This window comes from Colobus angolensis, unplaced genomic scaffold (assembly GCF_000951035.1).
Source record: "Colobus angolensis palliatus isolate OR3802 unplaced genomic scaffold, Cang.pa_1.0 Scaffold316, whole genome shotgun sequence".
Classification (NCBI taxonomy): Eukaryota; Metazoa; Chordata; class Mammalia; order Primates; family Cercopithecidae; genus Colobus; species Colobus angolensis.
In genome coordinates, this window is record NW_012116444.1 from 2231075 (window position 1) to 2258323 (window position 27249).

The following is a 27249-nucleotide window of genomic DNA, read 5'->3' on the forward strand; positions in this document are numbered from 1 at the left end:
GCTGGGATTACAGGTGTAATCCCACCATGCCTGGCCTGTGACTTTTATTCAAGTATGAGAATGATACTTTTTGGACTTAGGAGGAAACCAGACCTTTATAGCTAGAGGTGTCTGCCATCATTCACATTAATGAAGTTGGGGAGAGGCAGGCTCTCACTTGGCTTGGGAAGACAAGAAGCCTCTTGGGGATAGCCGGCAATTAACTCTCCAAGGCACATCTCTCTTCCAGTTACCCGTGTGTAGGCAGCTGCCTACTGGGTGTGATTTAACAACACTTACCATCTGATTACTGGGTTGACATTCCTACTTTTCAAGACTTTGACTTGGACATTTTGTTTCCAAGAAACTGCCCTTATGAAAATCCAGACATCTGGTCTGGGATGATGTTAGCAGGGATGGGATTGTTACATGAGTTAATTTAGCAAGCAGAGTTGGGAGGAAACAAGGCATTGGACAGCTAAGTTTGGTGATCAGCTTCCCCCTATTTGAATGTAAGCTCCAGAAGGGCAGGGATTTTTACCCATATATATCCAGGCCCTAGAACAGTGTCTGGGGATGAATATGCCAGGGAGGAGAGAGAGGGGACACAGTGTGGGTTGGCTGATGGGGCTCTCCTGAAAAGCCTCCCTGTGCAGGATGACTGTGTGGCATTGATTCTCTAACTGCAGTGTGTGTTATAGAAGAAGGTGCTGGAGGTCTCTTCTTAGCTGAGTTCATAGTGCAACTAAGTAGTTTGGAGTTTGTAGAGGGTCTCAATAGTGGCTATGCATCAGAATCACCTATAGGGCCTTATCAAAATGTTTCACCTCCAGAAACTGATCCAGGGACGCTGACATCTGTATTTTTAAATAGTTTCTATAAGCAATTATAATGAAAACCAGTTGGGAACCACTTCCCTGTTGCATTTCTTCCTTTTTTGTTCAGAACTGGGAAATGAGGAGTAAGAATGACAGGTGGGGGGCTGTGGGGAGATGTGTGCTAGTGAGAAAGGGAGTGGCAAAGTTGCTTTGGTCATGCTGTGTGTTGCTTTGTTGGTAGTGGCTTCCATGCCAGCCTGCTATGTGAGTGTGAGCCACTGGAGACAGTCAGATCTAGAAGCCTCTGACACACATGGCCTGGGAGTGAGTCCTGCTGCAAAGCCTGTGGCCCTCTGGGCTTGACTGACTGACTTCCTCAGGCACTTATGTGTAGGTGCTTGGGAGGCTGGAAGTGTCCAGCAGTGGCAGTACTGCTGTTTCTACGGCCTAACTGGGATGTTTTTACCAGAGGTCAAGTTACGGGTCATTTACCTTCATGTCCTTTTAAGAAGTGTTGACTATTGCATTATTATTACTATAGGCTCAACAGGCATCTATGTTGAGAACTTTCCAGTGTGGGCCCACAGTGTTTCCGGAGTTAACTTAGTCTGTCCCATCAAAGAATGCCCTGGATGGCAGAGGGGCCACTTTTCCATGGATGTAACAAGAGCCAGGTGGTACAATGGAACTTTTTTTTTTTTTCTTTTTTACACAAGGCCTCACTCTGTTGCCCAGGCTGAAACGCAGTGGTATGTTGTGTGATCATACCTAATTGCAACCTCAAATTCCTGTGCCCAAGTGATCCCTCTTAGTCACTGAGATATACAGGTATATGCCATCATGCCCAGCTAATTTTTTTTGTTTTTGTTTTTGTTTTTAGTAGAGATGAGGTCTCCCTGTGTTGCTGGTCTCAAACTCCCGGGCTCAAGTGATCCTTCCACCTTGGCTTCCCAGAAAACTGGGATTATAGGTGTGAGCCACTGGGCCAGCTGGAAATATTATAATCTCCCTTTTCATGCTTCTGCTGCTAACCTAGCAGGTATTTTGAATGGGGTGGGTCAGAAGACTGAAAGGTAAACCAACAAGAGATTAGGGAAAACACAGTACCTATTCCTTAGATCTTCTACCATGCTTTTATCAGTTTCAAAATACATTATTTCTTCAGGCTGAAATAGACAACCAAAAGTCAGGATAGATTCTAGAGACCACGTTTATATCACAGTCACTCCTGGAATGCCAGCTATAATGAGGAGGAAGACAAACCAGGCTTCTGTGGCAAAAACACTCAATTCCATAGGTAACATGCAGACCACAGCATTTCCTTTTATTTTCACACTGCTTCACCAGAACAGGGGATGGGGGATGGGTTTACAAAAGATATATTTTCATGGGTAAAACAGACCTGGTGCCCCAATTCATTTTTCAAACAAGTATTTGACACGCTATGGATTCTACCAAATAATCTTAGGCAGCTGCACTGGTGTCTTCCACTGTGACCTTGGCAAAGTCTTTACCTCTCTGTTCTGAGTCTTTAAGATGAGGATAATAATAGTGCCTACTGCTCTAGGGTTTTGTGAAGATTTTAAAATAAAGTAATACATGTAAACCCTGGCACATAGGAATGCTCAACAAACATCAGATATTATTATCATTCTAACATGGTTGATCATCTTCCTTCTTTGATTATTTGTTTCTTTCAGCTGGAAGAAGCCAGTTCTTTGTGTTTGTGTGTGTGTGTGTGTATGTACACAGTGCATACACACACACACACACAGAAAGAGAGAGAGAGAGAGAGAATCCATCTCAACCTCCCCTATCTCCAAGCCTTTGCCTGGAAGAGTGCTATCCCACATTTCTTCCAGTTCCCTTCCTGGGTAGGATTTGCTGAGAGGAGAGGAGGACTTCTCAAGTTCCTTGCCAACCCAACCCTCAACTCCTTGCAGGGCTCACAGGACAAGAGTAAGGGGCTGGGTTTAGACAGTTTTTACTTTGGGTATTCCTGAGCTGAGGAAGAGGCAGCTGTAGGGACAGGGACAGGGACAGGGACAGATGTTTCCCCCTTGTGAATGGAATGAGGGTTGTGTAAAAAGGAGGCAACATTTGATAGGCCTCTAGGTTCCTAATTGTGGCCTCCAGACTGGCAACCTCACATCTGGGAACTTGTTGGAAACACAAATTCTTGGCCCTCACCTGAGATTACTAAATCAGGAACTCTGTGGGTAAGGCCCAGCAACCTATGTTTTAACAAGCTCCCCTTCTGCTGGCTCTGATGCCTGCCATGGTGGAGGAGCACTGGATTAGAGATGGTCCCAGGCACAGGGAGGAGCCCCGCAGTACAGCATGGTAGGGGATGGGAGATACTGAGGAAGGGAAGAATGACTTTGTATCATCTTGCAGGAGCCGGCAGCTATCTCTCACAGGACAGGTGGATGGAATTCCCTGATTACTGTCCCCAGTGGCTGTCGAACCCTCACTGGGCAACTCCTGTGGATGAGTTAGGCCACCTTCAGGCCTGAAAAAGCGGCCTGGTTGATGCTGACTTGAGAAGTTGATGGTGTGTTTATCCTTTCCTTTTCTGGCAATGGCCTCTTTCTTTCTGGGCACTCATGTCCTTCAAAACTTCAAGGGGAGTTCCCTGTTAACACCACTTCTGAGTACCCACATTCTCCTCACGCACATTCAAATTTGTGTTCACAATTGTGTGTAATAGTGTTCACTCTAGATAGTGGTTTATTCTGGGATGTATGTGGCAAGACAGAAGATGGAGGGCCATGAACCCACAGGAAAGAACTAAAGAGAGATACAAGTTAAACACAACTATGAGTTTTATATTTATAGATTCAACTTGGCAGAAGGCTTTAGTTTCAGCCCTAAGTCAGAGTAGCTTTTACAAACACAATTTTGATCACAGAAGCCCTTGCCTTAGAGATGCTGGCTTCTGTCTGTCCTGAGGACAAAGGCCCAAATTCTCACCAGGACTGTCCACCCCAGCATTGGCCAGCCTGGCCTCTCAGCTCCTGGACAGATATCTCCTTGCCACTACAGGTCTTCCCATTCGCTGTTCCTGCTGTCTTTCGGGACCATTCTCATTCCTGACTTTTATCTAGGCCAGCTCCTGCTCACCCTTCCTCACTCATGCTTCTCATCACTCTTTCTCAGGAAGCCCCTACAACTCCCCTCCCTCAGGGCCTCCTGCTGTGCACTCCCCAGAGCACCATCATATCTTCTGTAACAGCATTCATCACTCTGTACTGCACTTGCTTGTTCCCTTCGGTTTCTTCCTCTAGAATCCAAGTTCCAAGAACACTGAGACATGTCTTTTTTCTTGTAGTATCTACATCTAACATAATACTGGCTCATAGCAGGAAATCAATAAATATCACCCGAATGAACAAGAGAATGATTATACATTAAACAAACAAGAGCCTCATTTTGAAATAGATTATTCTTCCCCTGGGAGGCAGCAATGCTTTGGTCACAGCTTTGGGATGGGCAAAGCAACGTATGGGCTATAGAGGCTTTAAATGTGGCTTGCTCAAGAGAGAGAAGCACATTTCCCCTTCTTTAAAATGACTTTTCAAATAGGAAATATAAAAATACCTATATATGTTTGCATCTGCATGGAGAATGTTCGAAGGATGCACGAAAAACTACTGACAGTGACTTCTTTGAGACTGGGAAAGAGATATTGAAGGAGAAAGAAACCCATCACTTTTTTTTTTTTTTTCCTACAGAGTCTCACTCTGTCGCCCAGACTGGAGTGCAGTGGTGCAATTTCAGCTCACTGCAACCTCTGCCTCCTGGGCTCAAGTGATTCTCCTGTCTCAGCCTCCCAAGTTACTGAGGTTACAGGTGTGCACCACCACATTCAGCTAATTTTTTTTTTTTTTTGTATTTTCAGTAGAGACGGGATTTCATCATGTTGGCCAGGCTGTTCTCAAACTCCTGACCTTAAGTGATCCGCCTGCCTCAGCCTCCCAAAGTGCTGGGATTACAGGCGTAAGCCACCGTGCCCAGTCAGAAACCCATCACTTTATACACTTTGGCCCTCTTTGATTTCTTCCACCACAGCCACCATGCATTCTTTTTGATAGTGTGAATTATCTTGAATCTATACAGGCAAACATAGAGAATAATGTAATGAACATTCACCTGGCATACCTACCACCTAGCTACATCTGATCTTTGCATTCTTGCATATTTGTTTTAGACTTTTAAAAAATAAGATACTACAGACTTGAAGTACTCTGTATACTGCTCCTTAATCTCGTTCCTTTTTTTCTCTCCCCAAAAGTAACCTCTAATCTGATTTTGGTATTTATCATTCCCATGAATGCTTTTCTACATCACCACATATCTATATATACATAAACAATATATTGCTTTCAAACTCCACATAAATGGTTTTGTACTGTATGTGCCATATCATGTCTTTATTTTGCTCAGCATTACATTTTTTATATTCTTTCATGTAGATATGCATGCCTCTTGGCCAGTGATTCTCAACCTTGGCTGCACACTGGCATCAACTGGGGAGCCTTCAAAGCTCCTGGCATGTGGGTTCCACCCTCAGAGATTCTGATGTAATGCACTGACAGTCAAATTGGGAACAACTGTAAATTGGCTGAGTTCATTCATCTTTTACTGCTATACATTAGATTTCATTGTGTAAGTACTTCACAATTCATGTACTGATTTCCAGTTGATGAACTCTTTCACATTTTTGTTATTTCAAGCAATTCTATAATGAACATTGTTGTACTTGTCTCCCTGTGAATGTTCCTCTGCGGTATATACTGAGCAGATTGAATTGGCAGATCAAAGGTTGAGCATCTTTACCTTTACCAGGTATTATCACCATATTGTTTTTGAAAGCGTTTACAGAAACGTATGCTCCCACCACTTCTCTGCCTCTTTGCCAACACTTAGTATAATCACACATTTTTTTTTTTGCCAATTTTATGTATGTGAAATAGTTTTATTGTTTTTCTTGTTTATTTGTCTTAGAGAAAAGGTCTTGCAGTAGGCTCCTAGGTTGGAGTGCGGCGGTGCAATCATAGCTCACTGTAACCTCAACCTCCAGGGCTCAAACAGTCCTTTCACCTAAGCGTCCTGAGTAACTGGGACTACACATGTGCATCATCACCATGCCTGGGTAATTCTTTTGTTTTTATTTTTAGAGACAGGGTCTTGCTATGCTGCCCAGGCTGGTCTCGAACTCCTGGCCTCAAGTGATCCTCATGGTTTAACCACCCCAAGTGTTGGGATTACAGACATAAGCCACCATGTCCAGCAATGATTTTATTGTTTTAAATTGTATTTCCTTGATTATGAGTGAGGTTTAGCATGTAAGTTACTGCTTCTATGAATTGTCTTTTGCCTAATTTTTCTATTGTTCTTTTGCTCTCTCTTATCCTTTCTCTCTCTCTCCCTCCGCCCCTCTGGGCTCCTGTCTCTTCATTTGTGGACTTTGCAATTGCCGACACCCTGCCACAGCTTGGCCCTCGATCCAGAAACAGCTGTTGACATGGTATTTCTAGTGCCTTCCCAAAGTAATACTGAGTACATCACAGGTCCATTAGCCAAACCATGTAGTGATTGAGTTACTTCTTGGTCTCCTGTCCTCTGAGCCCCAGATAGTGAGTCTACAGCTTTCCTTCCCATCTCCTTTCAAAAATATGGAAGTAAAGTAGCCCCACCACAGTCCCTGTCTTTAAAAAGTGATGCTTGCTCTGGTTCTCTGGCTTTCGTGAAGCATTTTCAGATCTTGCTGCCATCCCTGCTCCAGCCTACTCACTGCTAGTGTTTCTGTCCTGTTTCTATTCCAGGAGACAACTATCATGGTTGGGAGTCCAGAAAGCTTTTTGTTTGTCAATTTTTCTACTTGATCATTACCACAGATATGGCACGGGAGGGCTAGGTCAGAGTAAGAACTTACTACACATCTTGAACATTATATGTTACGTTTTATGATGAAAAAATTTTAAATTCTATTTTAGCATCTAAATTTGCATTTGAGATGTCACTTTCTTCTCAATTTATTTTTTTTGCAAGTAGGGGAAAGAGCCCATGAGCTGGATGGCAGAGAAAACTAGTTTTTTATTAATATTGCCAAATATTTCAGTAAGCAACCAACTATAAAACATAATAAGAGCTGTCACAATTAGTAAAGATTAGAAGCAATGGTAACTCTCATATAGACACACCTGGGAAAATATGATTTACCTGTATGCTTTGTACTTTTGTCCCTTGAACGTTTTTTGGAAGCAACTGCTTCCAGAAACTTTCCTTTGAATAGTCAAAAAATACAGCCATTGGTGTATTATTTTGTTGAATATTAAACCAGACCTATGAAAACATTAACATAACATTAGTGTAGGTCCACGGGAATACAAGGCCCATTTTTGGTAAGGAAGGAGCAAAATTTTACAGTCTTACTACTCAATGAAGTGGCAGAATCCCAGGGGGTTTCTGAGGCAGGAGATAAAGAGATTCTAGGGTTTCATGATCATTAGACTACCTCATTGGTTCTCATCCTTGAAGGCACTACACAAGCACCTGGAGGAGCTTTCAGGATAAAAGATTGCCCCGGCCCCATGCCCTAGGGAATCTGATAGACTCTCCATATTTAAAGTTCCCCAGGTGATTCTAGTGTGTAGCCAGGATGACTCTTGAGGAGATAACTCAAGACTTTTTTTCCCCATATACTTACATTTCTATCATCAAACAAACAATCTACGCTTTTTAAGGGACAAAATGGGTCAAACTGCTTATAACATTGGCCAGTTGATGGATTCCAAAGCAAATATTCATTAGTTTCTTGAGTTACTACATAAGCCACATGCCCCTGTATGAGAAAAAAGAAAGTAATTTTTGGTGGATTTTAATAATTTCTGTATATGGAAATTATACTGTGATTATTCTGATTTCTAAAACCATTTTTAACGGAGTGTGGTGGCTTGTGCCTATAATCCCGGCTCTTTGGGAGGCTGAGGTGGGAGGATTGCTTGAGCCCAGGAGTTTGAGACCAGCCCAGGCAACATAAGGAGACCCTGTATCTACCATACACACACAAAAATTAAATTTGCTGGGCACAGCGGCACACACACCTGTAGTCCCAGCTACTTGGGAGGCTAAGGTGGGAGGATCACTTGAGCCTGAGAGTCAAGGCTGCAATGAGTGATAATGCCACTGCCCTATAGCTTGGGTGACAGAATGAGATCCTGTCTCAATAACAAACAAACAACAAAAATAAATAAAAGCCTTTTTGAGGGCTTTTACATTTTCTTTGAAATGAAAAAAGAAGCAAGCAAACAAAAACACCAAAGCTCCAGAAATCCTCAGCCCCAGGTTAGCATGAGGATTCAGATGAAAAAACTTGTGAGCCAGTGCTGTCATGTATGGTCCTGCAGCGTGTGCCCTGATGGTAACATGGCTGTTGTTTTAACAAATCAGTGGATTACAAGGATTTCCCAACAGATAGTACTGCAGTGTTTTGAGGTAGGACACTTTTGTCTAATTCATACAAGATGCTATATGGACTATCCCTGCTTTGGTTAGAATATAATTGAAGACTGAGGGTGAACACCAGGCAGAGATAGGAAATGGAAACTGGCTTAAGGCTCTGACAAAACCAAGTAAAGCTAAAAAGCCATTAAATTAAATTTGGGAACAAGATTTGCAATTAGAAGCTAAAGGGAAAGTATGCAAGAAACCAGTCTGAGGAATAAAAAGTAGTTATTATGTTGCTATTATTTTACTCTGAACGATAAGACCTTTTGTAGTGTAATCCTATCCTAGCAAAGAATAAAATTTTTTAGGTAATAATAATGTTAGATAATATTTAACATTTATTGAGTGTTTATATGCATCAGATACTATGCTAAGAATTAACACTAACTTTGTCACTTTCATTCACTCCAAATTCTGGGAGGAAGGGGTGATTGTTATGCCCATCTTTCATATAAAGAATCAGAGGTTAAGAGGCTTGTCAAAAGAGCCCGTGAGTGGCACTACTCCTGTTTCATGAGGAGGTAACTGAGGCTCAGAGAAGTAAACAAGGCGGAGATCATATAGTTAGTGGCACTGCTGGGTTTTTTGTCTATGTTTGTGACAGGGTCTCGCTCTGTTGCCTGGTTGGAGTGCAGTGGTGCCATTATAGCTCACTGCAGCCTCGACCTCCCAGGCCCAAGTGATCCTCCCTCCTCAGTCTCCTAAGTATGTGGGACTACAGGTATGTGTCACTATGCCTGGCTTGCTTATTTATTTATTTATTTATAGAGGTGGGGTCTCCCTGTGTTGTCCAGACTGGCCTTGAACTCCTGAGCTCAAGCAATCCTCCATCCTCAGCCTCCAAAGTGCTGGGATTATAGGCATGAGCCACCATGCTCAGCAGTTGCTGCGTTTTAAACCTGTGTCTGACTGTCCGCCAAACCCATATTCTTAAAACTACGCTGTGCAGCCTGCTCTCCTTGACTCCACAGCCCTTGCTCTTGGTCTCTGTGCTCATCATCTTTATAGTAAAGAGGAGGCTTTACCTTAACCACATGGCTGAGGTGAAACTGTGCGGGGCTACCTCCTGCAGTATTGGTCCACAGGTACTAACGCAAATAGTTGCCAAAATATTGTTGACTGTTTACTGCCATCTGGTGGCACTTACAACTATGGCAGGTGATCATATAGAGGGAATGAACTTCTATTAATAGTTAACAAGCTTGGCAATGTAATAATAAATGATGCCAAGAGAATACAGGGAAATAAATCATCATGACAAAAACCATAAGGCAAGACTGTAAATACTGACACTTAGCAAGATACTCATGGTAGGGGTAGAAACAGTTCAAAAATAATAGCTGTCTAGTGGTACAAATGTAGAAGCAGCATATAAATTAAGCTATAAACAGTTCAGATAGGGAAACATTAATTCATGGCTCAGTTCTTATAAGATTAAAACCTCAGCAATGGAGCATGAGGAGAAGTGTTTTTTACAGATCTTAAAATACACTTATTAGAAACATATGATGGGCCAGGCATGGTGGCTCATGCCTGTAATCCCAGTACTTTGGGAGACCAAGGCAGGTGGATCACCTGAGATCAGGAGTCAAGACCAGCCTTGCCAATATGATGAAACCCCATCTCTACTAAAAATACAAAAAATTAGCCGGGTGTGGTGGTGGGCACCTGTAATCCCAGCTACTTGGGAGGCTAAGGCAGAAAAATCGCTTGAACCCAGGAGGCGGAGGTTGCAGTGAGACGAGATCATGCCATTGCCCTCCAGCCTGGGTAGCAAGAGTGAAACTCCATCTCAAAAAACAAAAACCATATGATGATCATGGTGGTAAGGATGGATAACAGCCACCACAACTGCATTATAACTATTACTACATTACCACCACCACCACCACCACCACCACCTTTATTGAGTCCAGGTGCTGCTCTCAGTCCCTTAATATGTACTAAGTAATTTAATATTCCCAGTATGATGTAGCACTGTTTTTAGTACTATTTTACAAAGGAGAAAAGCAAAAGGAAACATTATCCTCTTAATCATTGCTTGCCCATGAAATTCCAAATTAGTCTGTGAAGGGATGGAAACCTGGGTTTGAAGTCTTCTAAACTTGCAGCTGAAATCTGATTTCCTTTTGCTTACATTATTGCAATATGAACTCCAGCACTTACTTCTAACACGGAGGTTCCCAAGAGGACCAGTGCCTGCTTTCCAAAATACAGAAAGAAATTACAGAGAAGGATGGCATGCTCCTCCTTATTTCCAATAGCCAAACTGATACAGCGCTAAGACAAAACAAAAGCAATAGGAACAAAAAAAGAAAAGAGCAGAAAAGTTGAGTAATGCAAGCATCTAACTGATGCGGAGCACCTCTACTCACTCCAGTCCCAAACACATTTATTTTTACCAAGTTGCTAAGTTGACAGCAGAGCAGACAGCTCCGGCTTTGCTAGGGCATTAGAAGAGAACATTGACTTGGAGCATTGGGGCCACCTTTATTATAGAACACTTAATGTAGATATAGAGTGACCAGACAATTTATACCCAAAATGGGATGTTTTTGTTTAGGACAAATATTAAAGTGCCCTGGACAAGCAGGGACATATGGACTGGTATTTTGAGGAACATTATCTGATAGGGAATCATATAGTGTTTGCAGGAAGTGATCCTTTGGGCTGTGGAACTACATCCTGTCCTGTACCAATATAGTACTCTCAACTCAAAGAAAGGAAGAAATCTGAGTTGGATGTTAGTCAGGAAAAGTGACTGAAGCTTCTTCAACTCAAAGAGCTGAACAGCTGAGCAGTATGTAACAGATCAAATAGACAGTGCCCAGTAAAGCACAGCAGTATAGCAGGGGAGAAAAAGTATAGCAGAAGCAGCCAACTGGTGATCTATGCCTAGTTCTAGTCTACTGGTGTGTTTTGTTTGGCACCCAGAATGTCAAAAAAAGAGAGAACATTTTCATAGAAAACTCTGGATTTCTGGATTCTGTTGGGGAAAAAAACAAAACAAAATAAAACAAACAAACAAACAAAACTCTAGCAAAGACTTGGGTCCAAATGTTCAGATGGCAACAATCTGTTGCTGACTAGTGGCTACACCATTTAAATGGGACATGTGGGAGGTGCGGTGGCTCATGCTTGTAATCCCAGCACTTTGGGAGGCTGAGGCGGGCAGATCATGAGGTCAGGAGATTGAGACCATTCTGGCTAATATGGTGAAACCCCATCTCTACTAAAATAAAAAAAAAAAAAAAAAATTAGCTGGGCCTGGCGGTGCGTGCTTGTAATCCCAGCTACTCAGCTGGCCTCAGCAGGCCAAGGCAGGAGAATTGCTTGAACCAGGGAGTCGGAGGTTGCAGTGAGCCAAGATCGTGCCATTGCACTCCAGCCTGGCGACAAAGCGAGACTCCATCTCAAAAAAAAAAAAAAACAAAAAACAAAAAAAAAGATGTGACATGTACTCTCTAGTTCAATACAGTCCCTGAGAAGGAGCTGTGGGGGCCAGGGAGGTGGGGGTGAGGGTTGGGGAGCTAGAGAGCTCATGGCAATGACTATTTACTAATCAGTATGGAAGCACTGCAATGTTTGAATAACAGATATGGCCCTATCAGTATGCATTGGCTGAACCTGATGGTGAAGGATGGGAGTTAGGGAGGATCGTTAAAGAAGCCCTTCTGAAAGAACTGTGTGAACAGGTGAGCTAAGGGCAGAATAACAACAGTCTTCATTGTCAGGCCAAGAAGGTTCTGGATTTTATCAGAGGAGGAGGGAGAGGATGACAGTAGGGAACTAAGTTTTCCTGAGGTCCAGATGCTTTGCACGTTACTACATTTAGTCTTTTGAAAACTCCTGTATGACATGGATAAGGAAATTCAGGTCCAAAGAGGTTAACTTCTCTTAGGTCACACAGCTATAAAGCCTTTGAACTAGGAAATTGAACCAAGGTTGTTTGTTTGTTTTACTCCAAAGACTGTGTGTTAGGTGAGAGAAAATAATTCTTTTCTTGTGAAACCGAATCAGTCATACACTCATGGTTTATGACACAAATATGATTTAAGCTGAAATGGAAGAAATACTCTAAATACTCTACTTTGGGTTGCCAGACTTAGAAACTTAGAGGATGCCCAGTTAGATTTGAATTTCAGATAAACAACAAATAATTTCTTACTTAAAGTTTGTCCTGAATATCTCATGGGGCCTGTATTTTATTTGGCAATCAGACTAAAGAGGACTTTAAGTGCTAAGGAAGAGCACTGCTATACGAGCTCTTCATTCACATGGGGGTAATGGGGGAAAGCTTTTGGGAAGTGACAGCGCTTGCACAAGACTTCAGAGTCTGGCCAACTCCATAGTGACAAGTCATATTGCTCTTTGCAGAATGGCATAATATTATACTCCTGGAATTCCCGTTGAGTCAAAATATTCATGAGCTACCACTTAGAATGTTGAAAAGATTTTTGGTATTCATGAATTATTTCCATAGATTGTTATGGAGCTGAAGATGATGTATAAAATTATCAAATACTTTTAAATTTCACAAGGCAAAGTAATATATAAATACATAACATTTTAAAAAGGTTTCCTTAAAAGAAATATTATACATTTTAATTATAACATGTAATTTATTACCTCTGATGTCATCCATATGTCAGAACCATCATTTTCATCCGGTGTGTTAGGCATAAAAGGAATCAAAGATACAAATCGAGCAATGAGGTCCTAGAATAATATTCACATTTATTGAGTGTGTACTGTATGTCCATCGCTTAGCACAATGCTTTGCATGCACTGTCTCATTTAGCATATAATCTAAGCCTATAAAAGGAGACACTATTATTATTCTAGTATTACAGAAGAAGAAATAAGCTTGGAGTAATAAAATAACTTGCCCTGGGTTCCATGGCTAATACAATATGTGAAGTCCCTGGGAAACTGAGCCCAAGTTGGACTGACTGCACAGGGTGCACGTAACCATTATATTGTATTTATATTTATTTAGTAATTATTTAGTAATTTATTAATTATTAAAATGTTAAGTATTAAAATAATATGTTTCCACATTAAACACATACTTTAAAGTACAACTGTTAAAACATTTTAAGATATTGAAGAATAGCAAATGTTTTATTTGTTTTTTGGTTCAAATCTATCACAATTATTTTTGTGAATATAACTTTATTATAAGCTGCCCCAGCAGGGAGATATTAGGGTAGCACAGTGTGCTTTCTCAAACAATAGAAGTTATACTATGTATTTTTCCCCTATAGTGCCAGAGATAAAGACTCAGACTAATCTAGGAAAGGAGAAAGGGGTGCAAATAAACAAGGTGTTATCATAGAAAGTTCATGAACATTTTAACTGATATTCAATAGCTGCCATTTATGTGCTATTATGACCCTCTACACTGGTGACTTCATGCAAGTAATAAACAAAGTTCACAATCCTTGACAAGCAAAGGAGCTCAGATTTGTACATATTTTTTAAAAGATAAAGACAGTCTTTGAAATAGATCTGAGAGCACTATTACCTCCTTGGATATTGGGTGTCAGGACACACAGGCAGGAAGAAACTCATGATGGAAAAGCAGTGTAGCAAAAGGCAATCTAAATTAGAACTTTTGATTTTAGCTTAAAGAGTCCAGCTAAGGGAGCTTTATGACTCACAAACAGTACAAATATTCTGAGGACAGACAATTCACTAGATTGAATTCACTAAATACACAAAAGGTAAAAGTGATTCTTCACAGATGCCCTTTAATCACAATGAAGCTGTTAAAAATAATTATAACTTACAAATGTTGCATTAGAATTGTGAAGAAATATATCCAGAAGTTGCTGAGGTGGATTTAATGCCTTGATATATCTTGTGACTAAGAACTGTATCCCTTCATCATTAAAAACAGTAGTTATGATTCTTCGGTTGGGAAACATTGCCTTACAATTCTTTTTAAAAATCTGTGCTCTCTGCAAGACCTCTGTTTGATCTAAAAACTGGAATAAAATTTAAAGTATTTCAACATTGTACTATACTGTTCTCACAGGAAAATATCAAGAACTAATGTTTATTTTTGCCATCTTTGAAATTATTATTACTGGTTGTTAAAATAGTTTATACTTCTTTGATGGTATATATAAAAGAAATTCAATGTAAAAAACCTACCTCATCTAGTGTTGGATTACAGGTGACATACGATATTTGAGGTTCAATGGTAGCAAAAATATTTAAGAATGTACATTCTTTTAAATTCTGCTCATTGGAATCTTCTTTAGGAAATACATAAGTATTACTCCAAGTATACCCAAGCAAAACTGGTGGAATAGTTACTTGAAATGTTCCACTAATCTGAAAGAGTATATCAGCATAATGGATTATGGATTATGCATGATGAAAATGAGCATCAGTCAAATATTAAGGCCCAGCGGAGTCCACTCCATCACAGAAAGCTGGCTTGCTTGTGTGAATGGGCTTCCACTCATTTGTACCTGCCCAGGAATGAGCAGGTTCTCTGTGGTGATGTGTTCATAGGTACCCTTCACACCTGGGGTCCCTGCCTAATATGTACTATGTAGAGAGGGTAGGAGTAAGAAAGGAATGAAACAAGCAAGTTACGATACCAGTGATAAAGCTCTTAGAAAATCTAATGCAGGCTCAGAGAAGAAGCTAAAAGATCATGTTACATTTTGTATTGGGTCTAGAAAGAGAAAATATATAACAGCAAGAAAGATAACCCTCAGGTCCACAGTAGGAGGAATTGTGTGTGTGTGCGCGCGTGCATGTGCGTGTGTGTAAGAGGTAAATAATAATAATAATAATAATAATAAATACTAGGTGGGAGTGGTGGTACACACCTGTGGTCCCAGCTACTTAGGAGGTTGAGGTAGGAGGATCACTTGGGCTTTGGAGGTTGAGGCTGCAATAAGCCATGATTGTCCCACTGCATTCCAGCCTGGGCAACACAGTGAGATGCTGTCTCAAAAGAAACATGATAGCTAATAGTTACCGAGTGCTTACTAATGTGCAAGACCCCAAGTGCTTGATATAGATCACATCATTCAATGGAGTAGACACTGCCCTTATCTCCATTTCACAAATAAGGAAACTGAGGGTCAGAGAATTGAAGTATTTGTGCGAGATCACAAAACTAATGAGTAGTGGAGCCAGGACTACAACCCAGATGTGTCCACCTTTGAGGCCCACACTCTTACCTACCACTGTATCCTGCAGTCTGGCCTAAGACTGAGCAATGTCCACAGGGACTTACAAACATAGGAAGCCCTGTAGCTGTACCTCCAACAATGTCTATTCCTGTTGCCAGTCTTTGAAACACGTGCCGTCATGACTTCATGTGATTGCACACTGTGCAGGCACCTCTACTGTCCTATCTGATATTTGTTCTTTCCCACTTCCTTGCCAATAGCTTTAGTTGGCAACATGACAGCCAGGTATTAGGAACAGAAAGTTCATTAACACTTTAATTGGTATACAATGGCAGCCATTTATGTACTATTATGACACTGTACAGTGGTGACTTCGTGCAATTAATAAACAAGGCTCACAATTCTTGACAAGCAAAGGAGCTAGGATTTATATATATATATTTTTAAATGATTGTCTCTGAAATAAATCTGAGAGCACTGTTATCTCCTTGGAAATTGGGTGGTGACTTCGTGCAATTAATAAACAAGGCTCACAATTCTTGACAAGCAAAGGAGCTAGGATTTATATATATATTTTTTTAAATGATTGTCTCTGAAATAAATCTGAGAGCACTGTTATCTCCTTGGAAATTGGGTGTCAGGACACATAGGCAGGAAGAAACCCATAATGGAAAAGCAGGGTAGTAAAAGGCAATCTAAATTAAGCCCTTATTTGCTTGACCAATTTGTCAAGCCCTTGTTTGCTTGACAAATTCATCTTTAAGGACTTAATTCAGAAGTTATCGCCTATATTAAGTCTTCTTTTATCTTTCTTTCTTTAAGGACTTAATTCAGAAGTTATCGCCTATATTAAGTCTTCTTTTATCTTTCTTTCTCCTCCTTAGTCTCTTCTTATCTACCAAACTCTGAACCACTCCCCTGGCATTTCCACCTGCAACCCAGGAAGAGTAAAGTACTCCATACTGTATGTTCCCACGTACCTATCTCATACCTCTGTTAAAGCACTACAATATTATCACATTGTACTGAAATGTTCGTTTTATTCCATAGGCTGAACTCATTGAGGTAGAAAATTCATTTCTGAATTTTCACATTTCCAGTGTCTGCCATGGCGTCAGAGATGTCAAGTGCCTTGCCTACCATCACTTAGTGAAGAAGTAACAGTGAAGTCTGGGCTGGGGCTTTTCTACTTTGCTAGTCATGTAGGCATTTTCCTGCTACATAATAACCCAAAAACAGAGCCCTCTGAGGGTCTCACAGAGACTAGGTGCAAATCATAGGTCTTACCATGGTCAATAGACAGTGTTGACAAGCTGAAACTCCTGGTACCCATGATTACAAAGCAACACCACTAATCAGAATGTTTCATGAATCTCATCTTATAGAACTCTTTCATGCAAATATAAATGTTGTTTGAAGACCTAAGACTAGTTTCCTATTCTTTGTTAGTGAGCACTCTAAAGATACTGTCCTATTCTTTGTTAGTGAGTACTCTAAAGATACTGTCCTATGCTTTGTTAGTGAACACTCTAAAGATACTGTCCTATTCTTTGTTAGTGAACACTCTGAAGAACTGTCTAGAGGCAGTTCAAATGTTCAAACACTTCAAAAGCCCAGAACATTCTAATATAGGATCATCTTAACTGACCTACCAGCCTGCCAATCACAGAGTCTGATTCAAAGACAACAGAAAGTGTTTCTGTTAGTGTTTCTATTAGCCAGAGGTAAAAACTTAGAATAATGAGCAAAGAAGCATTTTCTCTTACTTCAGATTGTTGCAGAAGAGCAGAAAAAGGGAAGACAATGGATCCAAGCCAATTCTTTCTTATATATGAGTGAGCACTACAGCTCTTGAGACAGTGATCCTATGAAAATAAATAATTTTTTATTACTTAATATCATATGATGAATAGTTTTACAAACTCACAGGTAAATACCAAAAGTCATTCTGTTTCTTTTTAAAAAAGGAAAGGTAAATAGAAAAGATACGTTTTTCTTGCTTTTTAATTTCTTTGAAAGATAACTATTTAAAGCAAAAAATAATAGTCTGGGAGAAAATGATCTGTTGTGGAGTTTATGACTTGTGTAAAGTAGAATGTATGACAACACTAGCACAATGCAAGGAGGGAGAAATGGAGGCATTATATTATAGTATCCTGCTCTTACACTGTATGTGAAGTGGCACTATATTATGTACAGATAGTCTGTGGTAAATTAAAGATAATATTGTAAACCTGAGAGCAACAGTTAAGAAGACAAACAATTATAGCTAATAAGCCAATAGTGGAGATAAAATGAAACATAAAACTATGCCATCAATTCAAAAGAAGGCAGGAAAAAAGAATAAAGAATAGTTGGGATAAGCAGAAGATAAATAGGAAGATGGTACACAGCCAGGTTAATAATTATACAAAATGTAAATGGTTGTACATTCAAAGGAAGAGATTGTCAGAGTGGATAAAAAAGCAAGACTCAACTTTATGCTGTCTAGAGTAAACCCATTTTAAATATAAAGACACAGCTTAAAAGAAAATAAAAAGATATATTATACAAGCACTAATTAAAAGAAAGCTGAGTCACTATATTTATAATAGACAAAACATTTAAAAACAAGAAATATAATCAGGAATAAAGAGAGATATTTTATACTGATACAGGAATCAATTCATCAAAAAGAAATATATATGTAATATGTAATATATATCTAACACGTATGGACCTAGAAACAGAGTTGCAAAACACAGAGCTAAAAAACATGACATCAAAAGCAAGTTGATAAATTTGACTTCATCAAAATTAAAAACCTTGCTCTTCAAAAGACACTGTTAAGAAAATAAAAAGATAAGCTACATATTGGGAGAAAATATTTGCAAATCATGTATCTGACAAAGGACTTAAATACAAAGAACCCCCAAAATTCAGTAAGAAAATAACCCAGTTTTAAAAATAGACAAAAGACTTGAACAGACACCTCACCAAAGAAGATATATAAATGGCAAATAAATATTTACATGGAAGGGTGCCCAACACCATTAGTCATTAGGAAATGCAAATTAAAGCTACAATGAGAAACCACCATACAACTATTAGGGTGGTATAACCACCATACAACTATTAGGGTGGCTAAAGTTTAAAAGTTTGACAAAGTGTTTGTAAGAAAGTGAAAGAACTGGAAGTCTCCTACATTATTGGTGGGCATAAAAAGTGGTACACTTTGGGAAACAGTTTGGCAGTTTCTTAAATATTCATTTACCATAATATCTAGCTGTTTTTGTTTACTAAGAGAAATGAAAGCATTTGTCTATAAAAAGACTTTACACAAACGTTCATAGCAGCTTTATTTATAATAGTCAAAAAATGAAAACTAAATGTCCATCAACAGGTGAATATATAAACAAGCAATGAAATGCATGTTTATCAATGGAATACTGCTATTAAATAAAAAGAAATGAACTGTTTGATACAACTACAACACGAATGAATCTGAAAATAATTTTTCTGAGTAAAAGAAGCAAAAACAAAACAAAACAAAAACACATACCATAGGATTCCATTTTCTATAAAATTCTAGAAAATAGAGACAATAGTGACAGAACACAAATCACTGGTTGCTGGCAGGAGGTAGACATGTCAACAGAGCAGGCGGATACTTTTGAGGGTAATAGATATGTTTATTATCTTAATTGCGATGACGGTTTCATTGGTATATACATATATCAAAACTTGTCAAATTATATACTTTAAATATGTGCAGATTATTGTATGCTAATCATTCCTTAATAACACTATTTTCAAAATTAGGGAAACTATTTGTGGTAGGGAGAAGCAGGGATTAGGCATAAAAGGAATTGGCATTCGCTCCCACCACCACCCCTCCCATTGGCAGCACCCTATGATCTACTCCACTTTTGGCCACTTATATTTTTCATTTCATCAACCAAAGGCCAGAGAATCTAGGGAAAATGAAAGAAAACAGCTGAAGTTTGAAAAAAGCTGCCAAAACCCTGATTCCTCCCTTTAGTTCATAACCACTGCTTTGGACATTAGGAGCCCTTCCAACTTTTGTACTTAAGAAGTTACCCCATCCACTTACCAGGGAATATGAGAAGGGTCTTTTAAATCCAGAGGCTAACCAGAAACAATAGAGCTGAGCAAGATGGACTGTGCTGCTCTAGTCTAAAAGGTAATAGGCACACTTAGGTAGCTTTGTAACAATCAAGTCCTTGGAATTCTGACGGATGTGCTCTCAACTGCATTAATCTTTCCATCCTAAGTCCCAGAGATGCTGGAGGCTTCTTAGGTCTACCTTGCCTCAGGCTATAGATTACAGCTCTATCAAAGTTCACTTTAGAATTAGTTCCCTACATAGATGGAGCTGGAGGCCATTATCCTTAGCAAACTAACACAGGACCAGAACACCAAATACCATGTGCTCTCACTTATAAGTGGGAGCTAAATGATGAGAACACATGGACACATAGAGAGACATAACACACACTGGGTCCTATTGGAGTGTGGAGGGTGGGAGGTGGGAGAGGATCAGGAAAAACAGCTAATGGACACTAGGCTTAATACCTGGGTGATGAAATAATCTGTACAACAAACCCCTGTGACACAAGTTTACCTGTATAACAAACTTGCATGTGTGCCCCTCAACTTCAAAGTCAAATAAAAATAAAAAGTATGTAAAATTGGTTCCTTATACATCCTCTCTGAGAAGCAATGAAAGAATTTTAAGATCAACAATATGAATTATATATGAAGCAACGTTTAAGGAATCTATTAGTATGGGAACTATATATATCAAGTGATAAAAACAAGACTTAATATCCGGAGCTATAATGTGTATGTGGTAAGTTTGCATATCCTGGTGTAAGCTGAAGCAGGGCCAGGCACTCTGATGGTTAAATGGTGGAAAAGGTGCTGTTGTGATTGGACCATCTCTTTAAATAACTCATATAAATAAAACTCAGATATCTGTATACTTAGTCTCTCAACCCCTTGTAAATCAAAGTAACCCCTTCATCTTTGTCGTGGAAGATAATTTCTTTGTGAGCAACATAGCTTGCCCAATGGGGTCCCTTATCTTGTCATCAGGATGAACACCTTTGTATGTTAATTAACAGTCAGAGTTGGGACAGTGGCTTGATTAAATGAACCATGGACTAAAGGCTCAAATGTACAGTATGATTTCCACAAGGTAATAAAACTGAAATTTAAAATCAAAAGTTTATACAAGTCTTTCAAACATTTGAAAATGCAAAGATACAATATTAGAAGACTGTTAGGCCAAGCAATAAAATGTAATATATATATATTAATTATATGTATATAATATATATTACATATATAAAATAAACAAGTCACTAAATATAAAATACATAGTCTAAGATGTTTACAGAGATAAATTTATAGTCTCCAAATGTTTCCATTATTTATGAGAAGGCAAGAGATCAAATAAACTAAGTATTCAATACATTTGGCAAAAGTAAATACAAAAATTATAGTCCTGGGGGAATAGGGAGAAAAAATTAAAATACAAGTGGAAATAAATGAAATAGAAAACCAAAAAAGTGAAAAGTAAAAACAATTTCAGTAGTTGGTTCTTTAAAGAATAGGCAAACATCTTCCAAATTAAATAATTTTTTTAAAAATTGAAAGACAAGGTTGGATAAAGTTAAAAATCAGAGGAGAGTAGATAATGGCAAGTCAAAAATTATGAGACTATGCTGAAAATTTATATGCTAATAAATTTTAAAATCTTGAAAATAACGATTTTTTAAAAGTATTTAAACCAATATCTGAGTTTTGGGTTAGTTTAAGGTCTTTCCGTGGCTACTGGGATTTCTGTTAGACTTTCAGTTAACCTAGGTTTTAAATCTGGAGTATGCATGGGGCTTGCTCTGCCAGTCCAAAGGCAGTTCAGTCCATCTCTTTCATGCCGGGCATTAAAAATAGGCTACGTGTCTGTGAGAGTTCCAAGTCTTCAGCTTTCTGCTAATACATAACTAAAGAAAGGGAGATCTGTGGGAAGTAAGAAAACAGTTGATAGCAGGAAGAAAATATACAGGAGGGGCACAGAGAATAAAAGGAAAAATGAAACATTTCTAGACAAAATAACGTTCAGTGATAACTTAAAACCTTCTTTCAACTGCGTAGCTATCTCAGGGCTCAGCCTAGCTCTAGTCTTTTACAAGACAATGGAATGTTTTGGCCCATAGCTACCCTAAAACCCTGTCCATGAGAGAAGGGCAAGAATGCAAGGCCCTTTCCTTTTTTAAAGAGCATGCCAATATTGTCACAAACAAGTCTGACACCTAAAGCATGTGGATCTCATTCCAATAACAGCAATCTCACTCTAATAACAATGCAAAGCAGTTTCAAGGGTTCAGTTGTTAATCAACTGCTACTCAATTCTGACCAAATTAGTCTTTGAGATAACTCACTTTTGAGAGAGAAAATTTGTTAGACATTCTTTTGGGTTTTCTAAGCTTTACTCATTATCAGTGTCATCAGAACATTACTCAGTTTAACTCCTTGGAGAAAAGCTACCGCCAAATTATTGCTCAATATTTTACCCTCAGCGTTTATCATGGTTGATTTAAAGTTTCTTTAATAAGAATATGTGTTGTATCTCCTGGAAAACTGGGTTGGAAAACATAGTCATTAAGATTTGCAGTGGTTTTTACAGAAGGCTTGTTCCTGTACCTTACTCTCCAAGGTCTTGTTCAACTTCTCTGACATGGATCCCCAGTCCCTCCAGGTAGAATTAATTGCTCCTTCAGTAGCATTGCCATAGAATTTGGAAAACATTTCTATTAAAGCATTTAATCTACATACCTTAAAAGAGTAGATACTATGGGTATGCATTTTTATATTTTTAGTAGCAAGTTCAATAGGGAGGAAACTAACATTTATTTTGGAGCTTGCTAGGGTGCTGGGCATTGTGCTAGGAACTTTTACACATCTATGAGGAAGATAGTCAGTAATTTTAGAAATTAGATTAAGTAGAACTGAATTTTAGCCTCAGGAATAATTTGATCTCTTTTGTAGGAGTAGTGTATTTTCTTTGATCAGATAATGAGAAATATGTAACCTATTTCTATTTATATTTCTGTATTGGCTACAGAAAGCTCACATTTAAATGTAACGTTCTATTGCAGAAACCTACTTCTCCCAAGTTCTTGGTATATTTATTCCTCTTCCTCCTATATGTGGTTTATGATCTCTGTTATTTTTTAACTGACTTGTCATATGTTTGATTTTATTGCAAGTTGCCTCAAATCCTTTCAAGAAAATGTTGGATATAGACATTGCATCTAAAAGCATATTTACAAACATGTCACTAGACTTCATTCAGTTTGACCTTAGAATTATTTCAGCATTGGCTATTATAATTATTCTACTTTACCTCATGTTTTTCAGTCATCATTTCATCAAAAATGTTGATATATATATTATCTTTTATTTTAGATAAGCTTGAGAAGCTATAATCATGTCCTGGTGAGCTGCAAATAAGAAAAATATATTCAAATGCTTAATTTTCTCAAAATCTACTTATTTCCTAACAGCATTATTCATAAAGAACTATAAAATCACCTGTGTTGTTTTCTTTTATGAAGTATAAACTAAGGAAAAGCTGTATATTTTGAAGACTGGCTGCTACCTTTCATTAGAGCCAGCATGTGCTTTGTAATTTACACCCCTCTTAAGATGAAAAATAAAAATGTTTAAGTGTTGAACAGAAAGGCTTTCACTATAGCTATCAATTGCAAAGATTATTTGGAGTATTGTATAGATTTTTCAACTATCTTAAATTCTGCTAGTTTCCCATAAAGATAAAATGCTCTTTTATTGTCAGTTAATAGATATGATTTTAAATACAGAATTTATGGCCAGGCACGGTGGCTCACGCCTGTAATCCCACCACTTTGGGAGGCGGAGGTGGGTGGATCACCTGAGGTCAGGAGTTCGAGGCAAGCCTGGCCAACATGGCGAAACCCCATCTCTACTAAAAGTACAAAAAAAAAATTAGCTGGGCCAGGTGGCAGGAGGTTGTAATCCCGGCTACTCGGGAGGCTGAGGCAGGCGAATTACTTGAACCCGGGAGGTGGAGGTTGCAGTGAGTAGAGATCACGCCACTACACTCCAGCCTGGGTAACAAGAGTGGAACTCCATCTCTAAATACATAAATAAATAAATCACAGAATTTATTCTCTTTCCCATGTTAATTTTCTCCAAGCAGAAACTGGGATAATGGAGTGCATTTAATTTTGCAAGCTGTCCACTGATGGCATTCTTGATTAAGTACATTTTGGAGGTAGTTGAAAGGATAGTGTATATCATGAACAATGAACTTTCACTCTCAGCTCCAGCTTGTGTACTGAATCTCCATCAAACATTTAACAGTGATGGCAATCTCAATCTTATACAATAGGTTATTTTACACGAGAAACTGAAGCTCTGAGAAGTTAAATAACTTACTCAAGGTAATGCCACCAGCAAATGACAGAGCCTGATCTGAACCCAGCTTTTCTTCTTTTTAATATTTTTATTTAGTGTATATATATATATATATATATATATATATATATTTTTTTTAGAGACAGGGGTCTATCCTGCCCAGGCTGATCTTGAACTGCTGGGCTCAAGTGATCCTCCCACCTCAGCCTCTTGAGTAGGTTGTACCACCACACTTGGCTGGACCCAGTTCTGACAAACTCCAAAGACCAGGTCTTTTCAGTGTACAGCTGCCACTGACATTACTTGTTGAATCTTGTTGCTTAAGGAAGCAACCACTATTTCAAAGGATCTTCAACAGCTTCTGTAACTTTTTGAAACCTACAAGCAATGATGATTGAAAAATGCTAGTTGAGTTTAGAGAACAATTTTAAGTGGAAGTTTCCTTATATTTCCTAGTGATAAAATAACTAGCTGACTCCCCTTTGTTCCTCAAGGATTTCCTTTCCTTGATGTTGCCAGAACCTAAGAAAGGGCAGGGGAGGCAATATTTATTTACAACAGTACACTAGCAGGAGAAAGGACAACTGTCATCCTTACAACATTTTTTAGCTTATTAGTCTATTCCTGACATCACTTAAGTCCTTCTGCATTATTTTGCATTTTGTATTCTATTAAAATGTTCTTCAAATGTTACCATAATTCTTCCTCCAGGAAGGGCTCATGGAGCTAATTAATATTATTTATTACTTATAAATATTATTTATTATGACTACTTATCAATTTGCTCGTGGTTTTTGTTCACTAAACTGTCACAAGAAGAGGGGAGTTGGGGTCTTATACCAAAGGCATCAAAAAGTAGTAGCTGGATGGTTTTGCCTTATCCAAAGCCTGCGATCCACTTGGTTGTACTCCACATTGTTCTTGGTCTATTTCACTGCTATAATTGCAAGGATGTAAACACTCCCAAATCTTCTCATTAGTTCACTTATAAGTTTATGTATTTTATTGACTCTTTTATGTTCTCCTAAATTTATTTAATACAGTATACTTCCTCTAACTCTAATGTCTACATTAATATTCCAAGTATTTCCAAACACACGACTGCATATTTTACATTTACAAACTTTTCAAACAAATATATTTTATATGTTAATTATTTAACTTGATATTATGTGATATTATATAATAGATTTCCCTTTAAGCCAATAATTTCCTTCACACACAAAGAATAAATAGTTCAAGAAAGCAAGTGTCAGAGAACAATGCAAAGTGAGAGGTACAAGATTCAGACAGGCAGACAAATAACAAGAATATCTGTTTAGGAACTCTGGCCAACAACTCTGAAAATATAATTGAGCCTATGTTGAATCCAGAAGAATGAATTTGATTTCTGCTAATAGAAGAAGTTCCATAGCATCTAAGCTAACAAAATTCTAAGGTGTTTTTCGTTATAGTTTCCCTACCCCTAAGTTGAAATAATGGCACAAACAGGGTCTCCCTTTCTTTGCAAATGCTGTTTAGGATTTGAAGCCTTTCACTTTCAGAAGGGGTGGCTGGGATGTGAATATTTACATAGCCTCCAAGATGTCATCACATATATGCAAGTCAGTTCTTCTGAGTTCCTTTAGCCTTTGTTAGTGGGGGATATATGTTAACATAGGCATCGGAGAAAGCATAGAAATCCTATAAAATCATATAAACTATGAACTAACATGAAATATAAAATATTCATAGGAAATTATAGAAAATAAATTATAGAAAAATAATATAAAATGATGGCTAATCCATAAGACAATCCTGCTCTACGTGTATGAATAAGAAGTCAATTTTCCCACCTTTCAAAATAAAAAGAAACATATTAATTGAAAAATGTTTAGATGTTTAATAGCTCATGAAAGAAATTTATACCCAGCAATAAAGCATACCAATACTAAAGGAAGTGGCAATGGAATTAGATTCATTTTACTGGGTCATGAGTGTGTGTATGTGTGTGTCCCTAAACACCACATAAAGGATTATTCTACTCTGTATCTGTTTTGTTCCTTCTTGGTAGCAAGCAGGAACATAGGTGTATATTTCTTTTTGGATTTAAAAATCTGATTTATTAACTATTTTAATTAAAAATACTTTTATATGCAGGAATATTATTCAAAAAGATATCCTCACTCATTCTTCAGAAAATGCAATGGTCTAAAATTTTAATGTTGACGTATGTTCTAAAGTAAGGAAAGTAAAGGAAGACCACTATTTATTAAATATTTTTTAAAAGGACATACCTACCATAAAGGAAAGGACTGGCACAATTTAAAACTTCTTTTCATCAAAATACGTCATAAAGAAAATGAAAAGTCAAGTCATTAGGGAAAGATAGTTTTAACACATATAACTGACAAAGGGCTGGTATCCATAATATATAAGAACTGCTTAAAAAAAAAAATAAATAAAGACAGGCTGGGCACGGTGACTCACACCTGTAATCCCAGCACTTTGGGAGGCCAAGGCAGGCGGATCACGAGGTCAGTAGATTGAGACCATCTTGGCTAACACGGTGAAACCCTGTCTCTACTAAAAATGCAAAAAAATTTAGCAGGGCGAGGTGGCGGGCACCAGTACTCTGAGCTACTCGGGAGGCTGAGGCAGGAGAATGGCGTGAACCCGGGAGGCGGAGCTTGTAGTGAGCCCAGATCACGCCACTGCACTCCAGCCTGGGAGACAGAGCAAGATTCCGTCTCAAAAATAAATAAATAAATAAACAAATAAAGACAAAACAATAGAAAAATAGAGAAAAGTATCCTTTCGGCTAGAGCAGCCATCTTCCATAATTCGCCAAACTGACGAACACAAAGGAAAAGAGGAAAGGTACCCGATGTTTGTTCTCTAGGCCTTTTAGAAAACATGGAGTTGTTCCTTTGGCCATGTATATGCGAATCTATAAGAAAGGTGATATTGTAGACATCAAGGGAATGGGTACTGTACAAAAAGGAATGCCCACAAGTGTTACCATGGCAAAACTGGAAGAGTCTGTAATGCTATTGGCATTGTTGTAAACAAAGAAGGGCAAAATTCTTCCCAAGAGAATTAATGTGTGTATTGAGCACTTAAGCACTCTAATAGCGGAGATAGCTTCCTGAAACACGTGAAGGAAAATGATCAGACAAGAAACACGTGAAGGAAAATGATCAGACAAAGAAGCCAGAGAGAAAGGAACCTGGGTTCAACTGAAGCACCAGCCTGCTCCACTCAGAGAAGCACCCTTTGTGAGAACCAATGGGAAGGAGGCTGAGCTGCGGGAACCTATTCCCTATGAAGTCATGGCATAA

General features: G+C 38.6%; 1 protein-coding gene, 1 long non-coding RNA gene and 1 pseudogene across 3 annotated transcripts in view; 2 read left to right on the forward strand and 1 right to left on the reverse strand.

Annotated features, from left to right (window-relative positions):
* Positions 1-5641, forward strand: part of LOC105518293 — a 73274-nt gene extending 67633 nt beyond the window's left edge. Inside the window, exon 3 of the long non-coding RNA XR_001002803.1 lies at positions 5273-5641. This is a non-coding gene — a long non-coding RNA (uncharacterized LOC105518293). The remainder of the gene's footprint in view (positions 1-5272) is intronic.
* Positions 1-26915, reverse strand: part of CC2D2B (coiled-coil and C2 domain containing 2B) — a 34151-nt gene extending 7236 nt beyond the window's left edge. Inside the window, exons 1-10 of one of the 2 annotated variants that reach the window (XM_011951229.1) lie at positions 26793-26915; positions 26210-26242; positions 22878-22974; positions 17233-17331; positions 14102-14299; positions 12939-13028; positions 10476-10589; positions 7510-7644; positions 7023-7145; positions 1905-1963 (exon numbers count right to left, since the gene is read on the reverse strand). In XM_011951229.1, the coding sequence (XP_011806619.1) occupies positions 1905-1963; positions 7023-7145; positions 7510-7644; positions 10476-10589; positions 12939-13028; positions 14102-14299; positions 17233-17331; positions 22878-22898 (839 nt within the window). In that variant the 5' untranslated portion in view covers positions 22899-22974; positions 26210-26242; positions 26793-26915. The remainder of the gene's footprint in view (positions 1-1904; positions 1964-7022; positions 7146-7509; positions 7645-10475; positions 10590-12938; positions 13029-14101; positions 14300-17232; positions 17332-22877; positions 22975-26209; positions 26243-26792) is intronic. The other variant, XM_011951230.1, reaches the window with a different exon arrangement.
* LOC105518302 lies at positions 26752-27249 on the forward strand (annotated as a pseudogene).